Source organism: Orycteropus afer, unplaced genomic scaffold (genome assembly GCF_000298275.1).
Source record: "Orycteropus afer afer isolate SDZICR_OR568_19922 unplaced genomic scaffold, OryAfe1.0 scaffold00141, whole genome shotgun sequence".
NCBI lineage: Eukaryota > Metazoa > Chordata > Mammalia > Tubulidentata > Orycteropodidae > Orycteropus > Orycteropus afer.
Genome location: NW_006921728.1, coordinates 1,710,685 through 1,732,552, shown reverse-complemented (window position 1 = coordinate 1,732,552; position 21,868 = coordinate 1,710,685). Strand labels below are relative to the sequence as shown.

At 37.9% G+C, this 21,868-nt stretch overlaps 1 protein-coding gene across 1 annotated transcript in view; it reads left to right on the top strand.

Moving 5' to 3' along the window:
- The window catches only part of CCDC178 (coiled-coil domain containing 178), a 664,873-nt gene that overhangs the window by 219,978 nt on the left and 423,027 nt on the right, over nucleotides 1-21,868 (top strand). The window contains exons 11-14 of the mRNA XM_007945673.2: nucleotides 9,902-9,964; nucleotides 11,461-11,622; nucleotides 13,516-13,629; nucleotides 20,794-20,939. Coding sequence (XP_007943864.1) covers nucleotides 9,902-9,964; nucleotides 11,461-11,622; nucleotides 13,516-13,629; nucleotides 20,794-20,939 — 485 coding nt within the window. The remainder of the gene's footprint in view (nucleotides 1-9,901; nucleotides 9,965-11,460; nucleotides 11,623-13,515; nucleotides 13,630-20,793; nucleotides 20,940-21,868) is intronic.

Genomic DNA, 21,868 nt, shown 5'->3' with positions numbered 1-21,868 from the left:
TGAAGAGGCCTTGACGCACTTACTGAGGAAAATCAGACCACAGTGTTTAATATGGATTATACTTCAACATAAAGAAAACAAAAATCCTCACAACTGGACCAATAAGCAATATCATGATAAATGGGGAAAATATTGAAATTGTCAAGGATTTTGTTTCACTTGGATCTACAGTCAGTACCCATGGGAAGAGTCAGTAAAGAAATCAGAAGTCATAGTGCATTGGGCAAATTTGCTGCAAAAAACCTCTTTAAAGTGTAATAAGGCAAAGATGTCACTTTGGCGATGAAGTTATGTCTGACTCAAGCCATGGTCTTTTCAGTAGCTTTATATACATGTGAAATCTGGACAGTGAATAAAAAAGACCAAAGAAGAATTGATATCTTTGAATTATGAGGAATATTCACTATACTATATCAGACAAATGAGCAAATCTGTCTTGAAAGAAGTACAATTAGAGTGATTCTTTGAAGGGAGGATGATAAGACTTCATCTCAGGTACTTTGGACATGTTATCAGGAGGGACCAGTCTCTGGAGAAGGACATAATATGGGTTAGAGGGTCAGCAAAATATAGCAAGACCCTTGACGAGATGGGTAGACACACAGTGGCTGCAACAATGGGCTTAAACATGGCAATGATTGTGAGAATGACACAGGTCTGGGCAGTGTTTTGTTGTGTTTTACATGGGTTTGCTATGAGTCAGAACTGACTCAATGGCGTCTAATAGAAATGACCAAAACCAAACCAAACCCTCTACCATCGATTGATTCGACTCATAGCGACCCTTCCTTGGGTTTCCCAGGCGGTATCTCTACCCAAGTAGATTGACCAATCTTCTTTCTGAGCAGTGGCTGGTGGTTAGCAGTCAAATGTCTTAAGCACCACAAACCATTGCTGAGGGACATTAAAAAAGATTGTAATAGGAAGACTTGTCATGTTTGTAGATTGGAAGACCCAATATTATTATCTTTTTAAATCAATATCGACTGCAGTCCAGTCCTTGCAAAATGTTATGAAGAGATTGTCAGCCTGACTCTACAATTTAAATGAAAAGGCAAGAATCTTGTGATAGCCAGAAATGCTTTAAAATACAAACCAACCAGACAAGCAACAACTAAAGGAACAAGTATAGAGGGCTTACGTTACATGATTTTCAGTCTTAATTTAATACTACAGTAATAGAAGCAGTGCGGCTTTGATAGGATAGACTTACCTATCAATGGAATAGAACAGAACCCAGAAATAAACCCACACATGGATGGTCAAGGTGCAAATGCAATTTCGTGGAGAAAAGATAGCATCTCTAACACATAACACATAGTGCATAAATGAACAATGAGCCTTTACCCTCATCTCACATCATATACAAACAGTAACTTGAAATAAATCATAACATAGAAGAAAATTCTAAAATGGACACAAATGACCTGAAACATTAAGAAAATGGAAAGACAAGGCACAGGCTGGAGAAAATATTTGCAAAAGATTTTATCTGATAAATACTTACTTAAAATCCAATACCAGGAAAAACAAAACAATAAAAAATAGGCAAAATATTTGAAAAGCCACTCTACAGAATAAAACACACAGTGTCCAATATGTACATGAAATAATGCTCACTATTGCTATTCATCAGAGAAATTGAAATTAAAATCATAATGAGGTATGCACTTGCCTGGTAACTGAAAGGCTGGTGGTTCCAAACTACCAGTCACTCTGTGGGAGAAAGAGTTGGCAGTCTGTTTCAGCAAGATTTACAGACTTGGGAACCTTATAGGGTGGTTCCACTCTATCCTTTGGGTCACTGTGAATCAACTTAAAGGCAAGGGGTCTGTTGTTTTGGGATTAATAACAAGGAACAAAATAATAATAAATGCACTGTGTTAGACTGGGTTCTCTAGAGAAATAAAACCAGTAAAGCTTATATATATATATATGTATATTGTTGTTGTTGTTATGTGGTGTCAGGTCGGCCCCGACTCATAACGACCCCTCCTTGGGTTTCCGAGGTAATATCACTATGGAAGTAGATTGCCCAACCTTCCTTCTGAGGAGTGGCTGGTGGGTTTGAACCGCCAGCCTTCCAGTTAGCAGTCAAGTGCCTTAGGCACTATGCTACCACAGCTCCCATATATGTATATATAGAGAAATTTCTCTTAGGAAAATGGCTCACACACTTATAGAAGCTGGCAAGTCCAAAGTTCCTGGATCAAACGTCAAGCTGGAGGCTTTTCCACATCAAGCTGGAGGCTTTTCCAGACTCTTGCAACCGCAGGGGCTGTGGAGCTCAAGACTGGCAGGCAGTACACTGGCTGTTGACTCCAACGAATGAGGAATCCAAGATCTCCAGGTGAATGGTGAACTGTTCACTCATGGACAGTTGTAGGCAGCACAACAGAATCCGGATCCACAGAAGAATGTCTCTTTTCCCAGGATGTCCATAGATATACTGGAAGCAGGCCACACCCCTAGGGAAACTCCCTTTCAACAGATTGCCTGCTCAAAACATAATCATCTGATCCCATCATAGGAATAACCACATCACAACAGCTTAAACCACACAGAATTGTCTGGTCCAGCCAAGTTGACACACAGCTCCAACTATCACATGCAGCAATGTAGATTAATCTCAAAAATATCTTGCTGTCTCAAAGAAGCTGAACACAGAAAGTCTACACAGTGAGTTGTACGTTTCCATTGATATGATATCTTACAAAAGGCAAAATTATAACTGGAGAAAAGCAGATCAGTGATTGAATGCAAAGAACAGGTAAGGATTTTTGTTGGGTAATAGAAATGTTCTGTGTTGTTTGTGGCAATGTTGCACACCAATTGAGAAAACACATCAAACAGGACACTCAAAATGCGTGAATTCTTCTTTTACTGAAGCTGACTGGTGTATGCACAGGTGTGTTCTTATTATTATTTATATTAACATTTATGCTGCACATATATGTTATTAAGGCAGGAGGTATTTTATAATATAATGTGAAAAGTTAGTGACATACCATGATAAAATTGTTACACTATAGTAGTAAGTGTAAAGTGAAAACTATAAAATTGAAAAAAAACATGATTCCAGTGGACATGAGAACATAAACGAAATACAAGTCACAATGCATATCTCTGGTTTGAGGGTTCAGGTTATTTTAATTTAATTTAACATTTTATTGTGATTTTGAAATGTTTATACAGATTATGTGTGTGTGTATACACACACACACACGTATCATCATAAAAATAAAAGATAAAAGAGTTGGTGTTAATTTTGAGATGGACCAGGCTGGGCTGCCACCCGGACTTTTTGGCACCCCAAAGACTTGTCATGTTTGTAGATTTGAAGACTGAGTACCCAACAGTGCCCTAACAATGCACTTCCTGCTTCACTAAGTCCAGCCCACATTTACTTGCACAATTCCCAAATTTAACTTTTTAATTTTGACTGTTTTAAAGTCTTTTTTCCTGATCTCAGTCCTTAAATAAAGCAATTTCTCCAAATTTTTCTTAGTGCCTCCTCTGTCACTAATGTGATGTCCTTGATTCTGATCTGTTTCTATTTAATGTTTACTTACCTTTCCTCTTTGAGCATGGGTTTCAGGACAAGAGGAAGCGAAAGTTCCACTCTCTGCTCTTCCGCCTTCTTTCGTCCTGGTGCCTCAGTTATCTTTCAGTAGGATAGCTCTCTGCTGCCACCTGCTGGATTCTTGCTGGAAAAACTAGGCAGCAGGTCAAAGGTATTATCATGGGGCCTCTTGCAGAGTCTGAAATGCTGTCACTCCCTTTCCTGGACTTCTCTTAAGATCTTCAAAGTGATCGTTGATTTTTTTTTTAATCCCTTTTCTCCAAAACTAGAATTGAGTAGTTGTAACAGAGTTATGTGGCCTGCAAAGCCTAAAAATACTGCCTGGTCCTTCACAAAAAATTGCTCACCTCTGCTCTACAGATTATGACATCTGACTGCTGACCAGAAGGTTGGTGGTTCAAACCCACCAGCCACTCTGTGGAAACAAGACTGGGCAATCTACTTCCGTAAAGATTTACTTTCTCAGAAACCCAGTAGGTATTGCTGTGAGTTGGAAAGGCATGGTAGGTAAGAACTCATCTGCTAACTGAAAGGTGTGCAGTTTGGACTCACCAGCTGCTCTCGAGAGAAAGGTTGTTGATGTTGTTGTTGTTACGCGCCCTCGAGTCTGACCGGACTCATAGTGGCCCCTCCTTGGGTTTCCGACGCAGTATCGCAATGGAAGTAGATTGCCCCATCTTCCTTCTGAGGAGTTGCTGGTGGGTTTGAACCGCCAGCCCTCTGGTTAGCAGTCCAGTGCCTTAGCCACTATGCTACCAGAGCTCCCACAGTCTTGCCTATAAAAGATCTACAGTCTTGCAAACCCTATGGGCCAGTTCCACTCTGTCCTATATGGGTGCTGTGAGTTGGAATTGACTCCAGGGCAAGGGGGTCTGCTTTAAAGATTACTGGAGTAGCAAATGAGGAGAGAAATCACTCCCTCTAGGGCTGAGGAAAAGCACCCAAAGAAGGAACTGAACCGAGTCAGACCTTGTGGTGAGGGTATGCTGTGGCTCTGTGGGTGGTGGGGAAGCCCACTGCTGGAGCCTACTCAAAAGCAGGATGGAGAAATTGGACAGAAGAAGAAGGGAGTTTCTGGGCAGAGAAACTTCCTGGAGGTTGAGTATCACTGGCTTCCCCCACACCAGCCGGCAGCAGTGCTGTAGGAGGGAGAAAACAAAGCCACCATAACAAAGATGTGAAGCCTTTTCTCTTACTGGGGCCTTGTCTGCCCTCCACCCCTCCATATTGATAAAGCCCAACTTTATCCTAGCTGACAGCAGAGCACTGTTTACTGGATCCAGCTCCGGAGTGAAAGTGTGACTTTGGAGCTCAGAGGCAATCATGAGATGAGTGGTACAAATATATAGTCAATATGCAAATTTCTCTAATTCAGTTGGTCAGAGTGTGTAATCACACGTTACATTTATCTGTTATGGCTTTTGAGTCTCCTTTAATCTTGAAGAGTTCCTTGCCTTGGTTTTGTCTTCCATTATATTGACATTTTGTAGAATCTAGGACAGTTAATTTGCAGAATTCTCCTCAATATAGATTTATCTTATTGTTTGTTTATGATTCCAGTAAATCCAGTTGCCATCCAGTGGACTCTGATTCATAGGCATCTCATGTGTGTCACGGAAAAAATGTGCTCCCTAGGATTTTTAATGGCTTATGTTTCTGGACATAGTTTACCAGGGCTTTTTTTCTGAGGCACGTCTGGGAGGACTTGAACCTCTAACTTTTAGGTCAGCAGCTGAGAACCTGGATTCAGGTTAGACGGTTAGACATGTTGGGCAGGGACATTACATAATCGCAATATTGTGTCCTCAATGAAACTTGGAAAACACATAGCATGCTTGTCTCATTACCAGTGACATCAAATTTGATCATCTGGCTAAAGTTATAGGCAACAGATTTATCCATTGTAATTTCCCCCATTGTAATGAATAAGTGAGAGCTCTGGTAGCATAGTGGCTAAGGCACTTGACTGCTAACCAGAAGGCTGGCGGTTCAAATCCACCAGCCACTCCTCGGAAGGAAGATGGGGCAATCTACTTCCATAGTGATACTGCCTCGGAAACCCAAGGAGGGGTCGCTATGAGTCAGATCCGACTTGACGGCACGTAACAACAACAACAACAACAATGAATAAGTAATCGATGGAGTGGTAATTTAAGATTGTGCAAATATCTTTTTCTAATGAATTTTCTCTCAATAGACTTTTATCTATTGATGATCCTATTTTTTTATGTATAATTTAGCGACACAGATTACATTCTTGAAGTTGTACAACTCTTCTCACCCTTGTTTCTGAGTTGTTCCCCCCATTAATATAATTGCATTGCCCCCCTAATGTTCCTCTCTAATCTTTTCATTTGCTGCTGTCAATTTGATCCTATATAGATAGTTCTGTAAAGATTATATTGCTCAAGGCAGACATTCTTTTGCTAGTTAAGTTAAACTATTATTTGATTTTAAGAAGACTCCAGGGAATATATTTGGTTTAAGGTTTAACGATTATCTCCAGGCAGTAGTTTCAGGGGTTCATTCAGCCTTCATGGCTCCAGGAAGTCTAGAGTCCATGAGAATTTGAAATTCTGTTCTGCATTTTCAATTGTTGTAACAGTTGCAAAGTGGTGATTTTAAAGGTGTGACACAGAAGGGCTGCAGTCGGTGCCCCTTCTACAGTTCTTCTTAGGCACTGTATTCATGAAGGGCAGAGATCTGCCCTCCTCCCATCTATACCACCTGTGCTATTTCCCCACATCTCAGGGGAAACCTCCCGCATGCCTTGTTTTACTATCCATCCTCTATATGATATTTAATAATGAGACGCTCTGTGATTATCACATTGTAAAAGGCCTTGAATTTCATATTATGTAAAGAAGGTTGAAAAGGTATATAGGTTTTTGAGTTTGTAAGAACCTTCAACTTTCAGAGTGTAATCCTCAATTCTAAAGATCAAAAATTCTTTGTTATTCATTCATCCATTTGTTCAGTAAATTATTCATTCAACAACTATTATATGCCAGGCATAGTATTAAATCTGAGGACTTTAAAATGCTTTACCCTAAAGTTCTGTAGGATGTATCCAAGTTTCAGTACTAGACAGTCCAGAATGCTTTACGTTGTTTGATATTAATCATGTGACAAACTGTATGACCTCTACAATGTCAGTTCTTTTGTCTTTCAATGTGAATAATAGTGATTATGTCAGTAAATGGATCCCACACACACGTGCATATGTATACAGGCAATGCTTAGTTGGCACAGCACATGTTAACTGAAACATGTATATCTCTGAGATGTGTCTTCCTTTTGCACAGTTTCAATATGCATGAGTTTTAGCGAACATGGGAAACAAAACAGTTGCTGTCAAGTCAGTTCTGACTCACGGAGTCCCCATGTGTGTCAGCGTGGAACTGTTCTCTGTAAGGTTTTCAATGAGTGATTTTTCAGAAGTAGACTGCAAGGACTTTCTTCCAAGATACCTCTAGGTAGACTCAAACTTCCGACCCTTTGGTTAGCAGAGCAGCACTTTAATCATTTGTATCACCCAGGAACTTCTCAGGGAATGTGGCATCCTCTAAAAGCGAGGGCTACCTTTATATACAAAACAAATGCCTGGGATATAACAAGTTCTCAAAATCGTACTTAATAAATCATGAAGACTTTTCACACCTATTTCAGCTTTGCTATTCCACAGCCTCTTTGTGAGTATTCTCAATGATGGTGCAAGCCTTATTTCTCTAAGCAGGTCCCACTCTAACTCTTGTGCTAAGGCCACCTCCCGGTAATTTGCATCCACTTAATCCGGGTTCTGTTCCCAGCAGCAGCTCCATCGTTCATATTGTACATTTTAAAGGCAGTATCTTCTCAGTTTTTCCCAGCAGAATACATTTCAGAGCCAACTTTGGCACCACTAACAGATTGGCATCTCTCTTTAACACAAAGTCTGCATGTGGTTCTCAACCTCTGGGGTAAGGTGCTGAGTAATAGAATTAAAAGAGTTATCCCAGTTGACTGGAAGCCTTATGGACAAACAGGTATGCTATGTAAGAGGGGGGCACATGAGAATCAGAAGGCTCTTCATGAAATACCCCTACTCACATTGCAAAGTTCTTGGGATCTACGGGTCACTGAGATACTCTATCATTAGCTTTAAATCCCTGAACTCTAAGTAGATTTTATGGATTAACATCCTGGTTCCATCAAGTATTTGCTTTGTGGATTTGGGCAATTTATGTAACCTCTGTGTCTCAGTTTTCCCATATGCAAAAGGGAACAATAATGATAATTTCATAGATTTCATTGTGAGTTAAAGCAAGACAGATCTACATAGTAACCATGTAATATATTTTAACCGTCATTATCATCAGTAGTAATATTAGTAGCACTATCATGAAGGGGCCCTTCTTGGTGGAAATTGCTCCCTGGTGTCTCCTTAAGGGACTGCCTCACCTAAGGCACTTTGTTGAAGGTCATTCTTCTTCTTGGGTCAACTCACATCCAGTGTCTGATAAATACAGGAATTTAGGCTTCTCCCTTTTGTCCAACTTGGGACGTATCTGAAGGTCTATTTTTGCTCCAGCACTCCTTATGGGGTTCGCTGAGGTTATTGTATCATAGAGCTCATCTCTTCCCAATCCTGCTTCCTTCCTTCTCTCCACAGGAGTTGATACCAACTGCACATCTCAAAAAATATCCTGCACATTAAACTCCATCTCAGAGTCTGCTTTATAAGGAACACAGCCATTGACAGTAGGATAGAAAGACAATAAACCCTCTCACTCTGATGTTGCACCCCATGACCTAAGTTCTCTGACTATCAGAGTTAGCCCAATATCAGTCTTTGGTGCATTATAGGTGTTTTGAAGGCCTTAATGAGTGGTTCTTGTAAGAAGTGTACAGCCTCTGGGCATTTCTCCAGGGCCGTGGTGGACCACACATATTTTCAGTGAAAAGGGATGGGGCTATAGGAAGACTTTGAGCATGTGGTTAAAAACACTTCCTGTGGCCTTATTTCTGATGAAGTAGAGATGGACATGTCAGTGTGAAATTGGCAGCGCAGCCAGTAAATAGTCCTTTGTCTTCTGGTGGCTGATGATTTGACCTTGCTCTCTGAGTCACAGAAGTGTGACAGCATGGAGCCTGCTGAAGTTCCCTGAGGTGCTGGAGAGAAGCTCCAGACTCCCCCCCCCCCCCTTTCCTATGGAGAGTTCAGATTTGTCCATTGGGAACAAGTTGATAGGGTTTTGTATAGATGCATAGTTTTCCAAATCAATGCTTTTTCTTCTCTTTATTGTAATACAGGGGTACTTCTTGGAGCTCTAGACTCTATCCTATTACGTTTTCTCATACACTGTCCAAAGTGTTTTAGTCCTGCATTCACAAGCTCTTTTTGAATAATAGTAACTTATCTAAGTGAGGGGACTTGAATTCATTTATTAGCACAATATGGTACCAGACTGGGCAGCATTCTGTTTCTCCTTCTTTTGAATTTGCTTCTGGAGAGCATGATTTTTATAGGTTGCGGTAGAGTAGAGGAAAGGTTGGAGGAGAAACCTATAGACGTCAATCCATATATTGTCCTATAGATGCTGGGATATTGGGTCATAAAAGAGGATTAACAGGTTGCTGAACCTCCACTATTTCTCCTTGCAAAGCTATACCGCTCTTTTCATATTGGGCAATGGCCTAAACCCAAGCCAACTAAACTATTTTCCCAAGGAATGGGTTCCAAGATGTAAGATGTAATTCCAAAACAGAAACTACTTTATGGACTATTTCCAATTCTGTTTTAGTGTGATAATTTTAAAACACCTATCAGCAGTTAAGAGTAAAAATTTTTTCAAATACTTTTAACTTCTGATTTTCAAATGTTGATTATAAATGAATGAATAAATGCATTGTTGTAGCCAAATGGACAATCCGATCAAATATAAACTTCATGCTTGAATCATATTTGTCTTGTTTTCAATGTTTAATGTGTTCATTCTGTAAAATAATATTTTTAAAATTGATAGATTTTAAAAGGAGAAATAGAAGACAGTCTAGTTTCTCTTTTCTGCTTATTTTGATTCTTTTTTTTTGGTTCATGGCTATAATGTACAAACTGAACTGAACATAAATTCTGTTTTATATTTTGTTTTTGTGTCACTTAAATTCTTTGCCTCAATTAACAGGTTCCCCTCCCCACCCTATATTATAACAGTCAATTAATAATGCATATTTTACTTTTTATTCTAACATATATAAAATGTCTATTGTATTAGCAGTTGTCTTTAAAATATTTTCTGTGAATAAAACCCCATTATTTTTTAATTTGATAATATATAGGGTAGAGAAGATAACTTGAAAAAACTCATTCGAAATGAAGTGTCTACTACATTACTGATTCAGGTAATACTCATTTAGTTCCAATATTTTATTCTTCCTTTAATTTGCATTTTACTTAGCATTTTAAATTTGCCTGTAATGAGGCATCTTTTCACTACTTGCTTTGCAAGCCAGCAGTTTTCTTTCCTTAGCTGATGACAGTTGCCCTCTGTGTACAACTAGCAGTGTCTGATCATGCATAAAGAAAGTGACCTCCCATACACATATCTCATTTTGTGGCTTAATGGGAATTTCTGCCAGTCTAGTAAAAGGGCAGTGGGATCTTATTCCTAAGTGCCTAACTCTTTAGTTTGCTTTGTGATGATGTTATGTTTTCTTTACTTTTAGTGTCTTTCACTTGAATTTCTTTATTTAACCCTGAGAGAAAATATGCTGTGAGATATTTCTTTATGAAGATTTTGAAACTAAACATGATAGCTAGAAAAATTAATCTTCTTGATTTTTCGGTTCTTAATTTACGACTGCATATCTTTTGCAAACACAGGGTGGGTTTTTCTGATGCCAGGCATGCCTCTAGGAAGTCTGTCTTTTCAGAGGCCCCCGGGGAAAGACGTGGTGAGCTGCTTGCATGGAGATCACGGCCTAGGAAATCCAATGGGGTACTTCTTTTCCATCACCTGGGGCCACTGGGAGTCAGGATCGGCTCAATGGCACCCGGCAACAACAACATGCACATACTTGAAGTTATTATCACAACATGCACATACTTGAAGTTATTATCATAAGAAAAGTAAAATCAACGGACAAAACAGTTCAAAATCATGTTTGTTGGTTTTTGAAGTTACTTGATATTGTCTGCACTTGTGGTCCTCTTGGAAGCAAAGTATTTGTCATTTCTTCTATTAGGAAATTTGTTATTTTTAAACAGTGAAGCAGTGCTTCTCTGCTTCTTTTCTATGTTTGAATGTATCAAATCTACTGATTTGTTTCTATCCACGTATGCTCAATAACCCCATAGTCTACCCAGACTTTGCTTTAATTAACAATCTGTTACTCACTTCCTGTTCATTTGTTATATTTGACCTTACTTTGCAAGAATCAGGAGCTCTGCTCGCATAGTGCCTAAGGCATGTGACTGCTAACCAGAAGGCAGGTGGTTCAAACCCACCAGCCACTCCTCGGAAGGAAGGTTGAGCAATCTACTTCAGTAGTGATACCAACTCGGAAATCCAAGGAGGGGTCGCTATGATCCGACTTCACACCAGTGCGTTGCAAGAATTACATGTATTGAAGTATGTTTTGTTTGTCCATTCTCTAATTTATTGCCATCCAGTACATACGTAAGAAAGTTTGATTTTTATTTTGTTTATATTTTTTTTCTCACATTTCTTTTAATAATAACTATGTGCTTGTTAAATACACCATATTTTACCCATTGCTTTTATAGTGGCATCATCTTTCTGATTTTCAAATAACAGTGAAGATCGTTACCTGGCACAATTTAGGACCTCAATAAATGTTTAGATAATAACTGAATCATTTATGATCTTTACTGGCAGAAAAACCTGTGTTGTGTTCAAGACGCCCAGGGAAAGGAGAGGCAGGACCTCACAGATAAGAAAACCCTATATGCCCTAACATTGACACAATTGGAGGAACCGCTGGTTGAACTAGAAGAAGAAGCCATCAGAATCAGAAGTCTCCATGAGGAACACTCTGACGTAAGCATTTGTAAATGAATATTTAGGTTGGCATATCTTATATGTGATCTTAAATTATTTGAAACATGATAATTTCAAACAAAAAAGAAAAGAAAAGGCATTGCCATTGAGTAGATTCTGACTCATACTGACCCACAGGACAGAGTAGAACAGCCCCATGAGATTTCCAAGGCTGTAAATCTTAACAGAAGCAAACATGGCTCATCATCTTTCTCCCATGGAGCAGCTGGTGGGTTTGAACCAGTGGCCTTTTGATGAGTAGCTGAATGCCACCAGAGCTCATTTGATTTCACACAGGAAGACATAAAAGCATAGACAAGCTAACCAGATCTGATCCACAGTGGAACTATACAGGAAGACCATTTAATGCTTTTACCCAGAATCCCACACTCAGAAAAATAGCTTCCATATAGGTGCTTAGTGACTTATTTGGTGTGACTCTGCACCATGGTAAACTTTATCCAAAGTCTTTATAGTCTATTAATGAAATGCTGAAGTTGTTTTTACCCAAATATAAAATACAATGCATCTTGATATTCTCATGGTAAGTTTTTGTGTATTTAGAAGTTAAGAAAGCAAAGGTGAAAAATACAGCACACACGAGTAACATATTTACAAAACAACAAGTTTATGGCAGTAACTGATATTACTAGCCCTTCCCAAAGAAAAATTTAATGGAAAAATATGTACATATCCCGCCATTAGTCTTTTTAAGAACTAGAGGGTGTGGTAAGTGTTATATATCCTTGTCCTTATCTCCAACAAGGACATACATATATTGATTTGGGCCATTTTGGCAAAAAGGGCTTGTTTGTTTGTTTTTTTTCTTCTGCAAAGGATGATGTAGTTTTATATTATCAGACTTTAATGATTTTAAAAATTCCATCATTTAAAAAAAATATGTTGTGGTTTACAAAACATTCATGTCACCTAAGTTTAATCTGATCTTTAAAACCTTCATATGAAATGGGCAGGAGGGAGTTCCTTTTTACTACAGACTTGAGTAAAGCTTGGTGCCAAACAGGCTAAACAACTTGCACAATGTCATAAAGCGTAAGAAACAACAAATTCGGGACACATTAGTCTGTTCATGACTGCTCAGGGGACTCAAACCAACTCAAGGGCACCAAATAGCAACAATGCGATCCCAGTGCTCATGCTATTAATATAGAATGAGCATTAACACCTAGTGGGATAAATTATTTTAATAACAGCTCTCCCTTACATTAATGATGGAAATTTATTAATTATATCAAAAGCCTCAGTATAATTGCCTGAGTATGATAAAGAACTTCAGAAAAGATTAATGATGTTTATTTCCCCTTATTTTACAATAGCTATTGTTTTATTATTTTCTTAGAGTTCAGTAGTCATTTTTGTTATTATTCTATTTGATAGTTAATCAATTTAGTGTACATGTTTTGAAAGAATAAATGTTTACCTTTTAAATATTTATGCTGACAATTTGTACTTAGATTTTTTAATTTTGGTTAAATATTTTAAATACTTTCATGGAAATTTATAATTTCTATGGAAAAAGAGTTGGCAGTCTGCTTCCATGAAGATTTATAGCCTTAGAAACACTGTAGGGCAGTTCTACTCTGTCGTATATGGTTGCTTTGAGTCGGAATTGACTCGACAGCAGTGGGAAGTGAGTTTATTATTACTAGTTTTTCTCACTTAACAAAATTGATCAGAATCAATATGCTTCTAATGGAACATTGGGGTTTCTGGCATCAAAGTATGTTTTGGAAATACACCTGTGGTGCTTCTTTCCCTTCACAACCAAAAAATAGTGTTAATATTAAAAAAGTTGCTCGAGCACTACTTTGTCTAAACCAAAATAATTGGATTTTAAGTCCTACGTATCTCAATATCTGAATTATCTTCTAGAAACTTAATGAAATAATGGAGAAGAAAAAACATATTAAAAGAAATGTGGAAAGAACAAGGAAAAAGTTGAGACTACAGGAGAAGAAAACCCGTGAGGCACTAACACAAACAGAGGTAAGAGACTGAATATTAGAAAATAATGTTTAATTACAAGTTTTTATGTTAATGAAAATAATTCAAGCAAACTTAGTTTTAGGTGGATGCCTCTGAGTTCTAACTAGTTCTGCACACACACACAGGGTCTCTGTGTCTTCTCTGTGGCTTACATTGTCTTTTTCATTGGTCTAGTATGTCATAGGGGAGCTCTGGTGACTTAGTGCCTAAGGCATTTGACTCTTAACCAGAAGGCTGGTGGTTCAACTCCTGGGAAGGAAGACTGGGCAGTCTACTTCCTTAGTGATACTGCCTCGGAAACTGAAGGAGTGGGTGCTATGAGTTGGATCTGACTCGACAGAAGTGAGTTTGGTTTTTAGATTATCCTGGGCATAGCCTTTAGTCAAGATACAATGCAAAGCAAAATTGATACTGTGGTCATGGTATAGTCTACTGCTGTTTGAAACTGTTATGCTGATTCCTTAAAGCTTAGGGCTTTAAGGGAGAAATGAAGGAGAAGGAAGAAAGGAAAGATGTAAGGGATGGAAGGGAAAAAAGGAAGGAAGGGAGAGAGAGAGGAAGGAGGGAGGAGGGAAGAAGAAAAAGATGTTGAAGCTGAACTTAAGAAAAATAGTACTTTCATTCAACAGATAGAGTCGTTTATTAAAGGATGATATTTATCTATTGTTTAAGCCACAAAAAAATTATCTGACATTTTAAAATTACTAAATATCACATTTTACATAAATGTCCTTATAAACTGGCAACAATACCATAATTGTATTAATTTTAATATTTTATTTGAAAATATAGTTTAATATATTTAAATTTAATTTTTTTTTAAAATTGTATAACTCGTTAATTTTTTTCAACTAGTTACTAGTAAGAGTTTGTTCTCAGAAAGTATCTTTACTCAGCCGATTAAAGTGAATTTTTTCCATTAATCTGACTCTTGGCCTGTTATCCATAGCTTTTATTTAGTTTACCAGGCTTGGACAACTCTATGAAATAAAATGAAACTGTATTTCACTAGGGAAAACATCTCCACTCTCTTCTGTTTTCATGAAAATTGTCTGGAGGATAATGTCTCTAAATTATATTATTGGAGCCATAGCTCATATAGAGTACCTTAGAAGTACAGTGTTGTTGTTAGGTGCCGTTGGGTCATCTACGACTCATAGCGACCCCATGCACAACAGAATAAAACACCAGCCGGTCCTGCACCAGCACCATGATCCTTCCTATACCTGAGCCCATCATTGCAGCCACTGTGTCAATCCATCTGGTTGAGGGCCTTCCCCTCTTTTGTTTTCCCTTCACCTTACCAAGCATGACATCCTTCTCCAGGGAATGGTCCCCTCTGACAACATGACCAAAGTAGGTCAGACGAAGTCTGGCCAACCTCGCTTCCAAGGAGCATCTCGGCTGCACTTCCTCCAGGACAGATTTGTTTGTTCTTTCAGCAGTCCATGGTACTTTCAGCATTCTTCGCCAGCACCAAAACTCAAAAGCATCAACTATTCTTCAGTCTTTTTTATTCGCTGTTCAGCTCTCACATGCATATGAGGCGATTGAAAATACCACAGCCTGTGTCAGGTGCACCTTAGTCCTCAAGGAGGCATCTTTGCTTTTCAGCTCTTGAAATAGGTCCTTTGCAGCCGATTTGCCCAATGCTATATGTTGTCTGATATCCTGACTGCTGCTTCCGTTGGTGTTGACTGTAGAAGCAAACAATGTGAAGTCTTTGACAATTTCAATCTTTTCTCCATTTATCTTGATGCTACTTATAGGTCCAGTTGTGAGGATTTTTGTTTTCTTTATAATGAGATGTAATTCATACTGCAGACTGTATGCTTTAATCTTCATCAGTAAGTGCTTCAAGTCACCTTCATTTGCAGCAAGCAAAGTTGTGTTGTCAGCATATCGCAGGTTTTAATGATTCTTCCTCCAATCTCAATGCCATGTTTTCTTCATATAGTCCAACTTCTCGGATTATTTGCTCAGCATATAGATCGAATAAGTATTGTGAAAGGATACAACCCTGACACATTCCTTCTTGAGTTTATACCATGCAGTGCCCCCTTGTTCTGTTCAAGCAACAGCCTCTTGGTCTATGTACAGGTCCCTCACGAATACAATTAAGTGTTCTGGAATTCCCATTCTTCTCAATATCATCCACAATTTGTTATGATCCACACAATCAAATGCTTTTGCATGGTCAATAAAACACAAGAAAACATCTTTCTGGTATGCTTTGCTTTGAGCCAACATCCATCAGCTATGATATCCCTTGTTCCACGTCCTCTTCTGAATCCAGCTTGCATTTCTGGAAATTCTCTCTCAATGTACTGCTACAACTAGTTTTGAATTATCTTCAGTAATATTTTACTTGTGTGTGATATTAATGATATTGTTTGATAATTTCCACATTCTGTGGGATCACCTTTCTTTGGAATGGGTACAAATATGGTTCTTGAACATATGCCACCTCCTGAAATAGATGAACATCAACCAATTCTTTTTGGTACAGTGACTCTCTGTATTCCTTCCATCTTCTTTTGATGTTTCTTGCATCATTCAATATTTTGCCCATAAAAACCCAACCCACTGCTGTCAAGTCATATATGACTCATGGCGATCCCTCCTTGGGTTTCCAAGGCAGTATCACTACAGAATCAGATCGCCCAACCTTCCTTCCAAGGAGTGGCTGGTAGGTTTGAACCGCCAGCCTTCTGGTTAGCAGTCGTATGCCTTAGGCACTATGCTACTAGAGCTCCTATGTGCTCATAGAATCTTTCAATATTGCAACTCAAGGCTTAATTTTTTTCCTCAGTTCTTTCACCTTGAGAAATGCTGAGAGTGTTCTTCTCTTTTGGTTTTCTGACTCCAGGTCTTTGCACATTTCATCATAGTAATTGGCATTGTCTGCTCGAGCTGCTCTTTGAAATCTTTGGTTCAGCTCTTTTATCTTGTCATTTCTTCTATTTGCTTTAGCTACTCTCCACTCAAGGGTAAGTTTTAGGGTCTTGTCTGACATCCATTTTGGTCTTTTCTTCTTTTCTTATCTTTTTAATTACCTCTTGCTTTCTTCATGGGTGATGTTCTTGATGTCATCCCACAGTTCTTCAGGTTTTCGGTCATTGGTGTTTAATGCATCAAATCTATTCTTTAGATGGTCTCTAAACTCAGGAGGGATATATTCAAGATCATATCTTGGCTCTTGTGTACTTGTTTTAATTGTCTTCAACTTCAAGATGAACTTGCATATGAACAGTTGATGGTCTGTTCCACAATCAGCTTCTGGCCTTGTTTTGGCTGAAGATATTGAGCTTTTCCATCACCTCTTGCCACAGATGTAGCCAATCTGATTCCTGTGTACTCCAGTTGGTGAAGTCCACATGTATCCACAATTTGTGTTGTTGAAAAAAGGTATTTGCAATGAATAAGTCATTGGTATTTCGAAATTCTAACATGTGATCTCCAGCATTATTTCTGTCACCAACGCCAAATTGTCCAATTACTGGTGATTCTTCTTTCTTTCCAACTTTTTCATTCCAGTCACCAGTGATAATTAATACATCTCCTACTGTGTGTAAGCATTTCAATCATTGGTCAAGCTACACAGTATTACTGTTTATTTATTTTTAACCCCAATTTAAAACTCACATGTAAAACCTAAATTTATTACATTTAGATTACATAAAAATATAATTATTAATTATTAAATTTGAGATAAAAATGAAAATATAATCTGAAATAGATATTTTAAAATATATTTTTATTATCCAATATATTTTTTAATTATAGGGGGTGAAATATTTGAAAAAATAAATCAATGAAGAATACCCTATAACAATAATGAAATAGAATTCAGATTTCCAGAATCTTCCAAGTCTAGATGTGAAAGTAGCTTTGGATAGAAAGCCTTTAAATTGATGGAACCTGTGTCACTCAGACTAGAGGAAGAACAGTACCAAAAGATAGTCAAATTATAAATACATTGTTTTTATGGCTCCATTCCAATTTGCTATAGTGACATTTTAGCATTCATCAAAAGACTTAGAAATAGTTCTTCGGCCCGCCAGCTTTATCTCACACATGAAATGCAGATTTGTGCTCTTGACGTAAATGTGGCATACAAGAGTGTCTTTTCTCCAGACTCAACTCATTATGAGGACATCTCCACTTGTTCTTTGTGACATGAAGGAAGATATGTTGCCTAAGTTTACTAAAACATCATTTATTGTACCTAATAATCAAAAAAATACAAACCCACTGCTGGAGTGGATTCTGACAGAGCGAATCTACAGGTTAGAGTTGAACTGCCTCCTAGGGTTTCCAAGGCTATAAATCTTTACAGAAGCAGACTGCTACATTTTTCTGCTGCGCAGCAACTGATGGGTTCGAACCTCTGACCGTTTCGTTAGCAGCTGAGGGGTTTAACCACACTGTACCACCAGGGCTCTCTCTGGTGGTACCTTTTCACTGATACCTGCAGAAGTGTACTTCCTCACTTTACTGTAGAATCCTCTGGTATCCTCTTTAGTATTACTGAATTTTCTGGTATGGTGCAAGTTGCTTCTGAAGTCTTCTAAGTCTACCATGAAAATTGTCATTTAAGACATGAATTATCAAATCTGATCAAAATTCAAGTTTAGTGACAGATAATATATTCTACCTCAAATCACCCATCCCTTCGGACTCCTACCTACTTACTTTAATCCTTATTAGTGCCACTGCACACCCTCTTTCTTTAGGTTCTCTTCTTCTCCAGGAATAACATAATGCTCAATAAATGCACTAAACTCACTGCCATCGAGTCACTTCTGACCCATAGTCACCCCTCCTTGGGTTTCCGATGCTGCATCTCTATGGAAGTAGATTGCCCAGTCTTCCTTCTGAGGATTGGCTGGTGGGTTAGAACCGCCAGCCTTCTGGTTAGCAGTGAAAAATCCCATCTAGCCACCTCTCAACTGCATTCTGATCTAATAAAAACCTCTTTTAAAATATCACCCATATGAGATCAAATGATCCACAATTACTTTAAAACAAAGAGATTGTAAGAGAACAGGAAACCTGGACTAATGGAAACGGAATAAGCAGGAAGGAAATTATGACAATGCCCATGCACTGTGAAGACTGTGACCATTGTGTGGAAATTGTCCAGTGTGAACCTGAACTGCTGTGTGGATAAAACTTCAATGAAAACACAGTAATATACTATTAAAGTAAAAGAAAAGAAAAGGAGAAACCCAACATCTGATTTATTTGTAGAAAATGCCAGAACAAACAGAAAAGGAAAGAAAACAAAGAGGATGTAAAGATTCAAATACAATACCCAATTTTCAACATTTTGGACAAAAAACAGGTATTTTTTGAGAAAATAAGTATAAAAGATTAGCAAGTCTACTTTAAATCTCTAAGAGTAGAGAAAATTAGGGTTATATGAGGAGAAATAGAGGAAAGCAGGAGAAAAGAAAGTTATGGATTTTATGGAAGCAGTTGGGAGAGCAAGCACTAATTAGAAGCAATGATGGATGTGACAAGCTACATTGGGTTAGTCAAAGTCAGCCAGTCAGTCAGTCCATCAACACAAACTCCAACGGTCATGAAGGAATCACGCAAAAAGAAATGGAAAATCAGATATTCAGTCTGGACTTGCACAGGCCAGCTTTGGGGAATTGTGCTGGTATTAAATATTGACTTCTTTTTCATGAAAGATCAGAACAATATATCCTTGCTTGCTTGCCTATGAACATGTATGAAAAACAGCTACCCCATGTTTGCTTGCATCTTGAAAATGGATGCCTTTACATATGTATATGTGGGGGGAGGGCAAGTTTGTGAAGGAAAGAGACACAGAGACAGAGAGAGTGAGAGACAGAGAGAAAGAAGAAAGAGAATGAGTAGTGTGATAGTTGAAGATGTGTCAACTTGGCTGGACTCCAGTTGTGAATGGTGGTTCCCATGATGGGATCAGATGACTGAGTTCTGAGCGGCCGGTCTGCCCAAGGGGAGTTTCCCCAGGGGTGTGGCCTACCTGCAATGCTATTCCAAGGACAAGCTGGAAGAACAGCATTCTGGACTATATACTTCCTTGAGTGAGCGGCTCGCCGCTCGCCCTGGAGGTTTCGGATTCATCCTTTGTTGGGAACAGCAACCAGCGTGCTGTGTGCCAGCTTGATTCTCTCAGCTCTGTTGTGCTTACGGGAACCAGGCGGCTCCGGGCCTCATCTCCTCCAGAGACGAACTTTTCAGCTTGAACTTGTCGGCTTCTACACGCTTGTGAGCCATTTACCTAAGATAAATCTCTCTCTCTCTCTCTTTCTCTCTCTATACATATATATATATACTTTGCTGATTTTTGTGTTTCTCTAGAGAACCCAATCCAACACAAGTAGATTATTCAAACTTATCTTTTTAGAAAATCACATCAGCTGTCATAGTAGAGAGAAGAATATAAACTGAAGTTGTTACTTATATTGAAGAGAAGGAACTATTTACTTTATTATTATTATTGGCATAGTTTCTATCTTTTATTGAAACCTAAGAATCCTTTTTTATATATAATTTATTTTATTTTTCTTGCTGTAGTTGAGAATACACACAGCCGAACATACCCCAATTCAGCAGTTTCTACATGTATGATCCAGTGGCATTGGTGACATTGTTTGAATTGTGCAACATTCTCACCCAAATTCTCTGAATTATTCCTTCCCCAATAACATAATGTCACTGCCTCCTCAATGTCCTATCTGACCCTTTAAGTGGTTATTTTCAATTTGATCCCATATAATCAATTCTGCCTCATAAATCCTATTGGACCCATAGGGTTTCCAAGGCTGCACATCTTTATGGAAGCAGACTGTCTCATCTTTCTTCCACAGAGCAGCTGGTCACTACAAACTACTGACCGCTTGGTTCACAGTTGAACACTTCAACCACTGTGTCACCAGACCTCCTTTGATCCTCCATTGATAGATTTTAGTCTATCAGTGATCCTCCTTTGATCCTCCATTGATAGATTTTAATAGAGTACAGGGACCAAGGCAGACATTTCTTACTGGTTACTGAGCTATGTACTTGTACTTGTTCACAAGGTCAACATAGTTGTGTACTTAAAATGCAATGGTTTGAAAATCTAAATATTTAAAGTAAAACACCCGTTCAATAATTTTTTTTCAGGAAAAACGCTCAACAATTTTTAAAGAAATAAGTGAAACTAAGAGTAAAACATCAATTTTTCAAAGCAAAATAAATAAATTGAATGAGGAATTTCTATTAAAGGACCAGGAAAAGAAAAATTATGATAAGATACTTGACATTTTAAAGTGAGTACTTAAATTTTATCAAAATACTAAATATATTTCATATATATTGATATAAGAGATAAGATTGTTTGCATATTTAAGTTATTCTTAAAATGGTCAGTATTTTCTGTCATACCAGATAAAATACACATGAGATATTTAATTTATAAAAAAAGCATAATCATATTGTTTTATTCTTCATTACTCCCTGGATTTGTTATTATTTCAACTAGTAGGAATGTTTTTCCTTTTCTAAGTAAATAAATGTTTACTATTTATTATATTAATGATCTTTTTAATTTCAGTTTTTCTCATTTGTGTACCATATTTAATCATTTATAGATTTTCACTCAACCTTTCAGATTAATAATTTTGAGTTAAGAGTTTAGAAATAAGATCTACAAAACCTCATTGAATGTGTGCACATTTCTCATCTTCCAAAGCCACTTACTCAGAAACCTCCACCATCTGGGGCATACCATAATGAGAGTTGTAAGGGCCCTAGGAGAATGTTCTAGGGCTTACAGGGCATCTTGTAGACCCTTGCCTAAAACTTACTTACTCTTCCTTTTCTCCTCTTGGTTCATATTTCCTATTTTATAATATATTGAAAACAGGGCTGGCGATATTAGAGGAATATGTATTGGCTGTATTTAAAAATGATACTTTGATTTAAAGATAGAAGGCTGATAAAAATGTTAGCAAACTTTTAGCTCATGAGAGATGAAGTGCCAATAAAGAAAGAAAGAAAGAAAGAAAGTAAGTAAGTAAGTAAGTAAGTTATGTTTGGCCTGATACCACATAGATTAATGGATTCAAGTCAGTGCATTCAACAAGGAATGTTTAGCTATTACCATAGAGTAAAAGCTTATTTCCAAAATGATTATTTAGCTTTATCTAAAAAAGGCTAAATTATATTCATTATATCCTATAAGAAAGCAAACAAACAA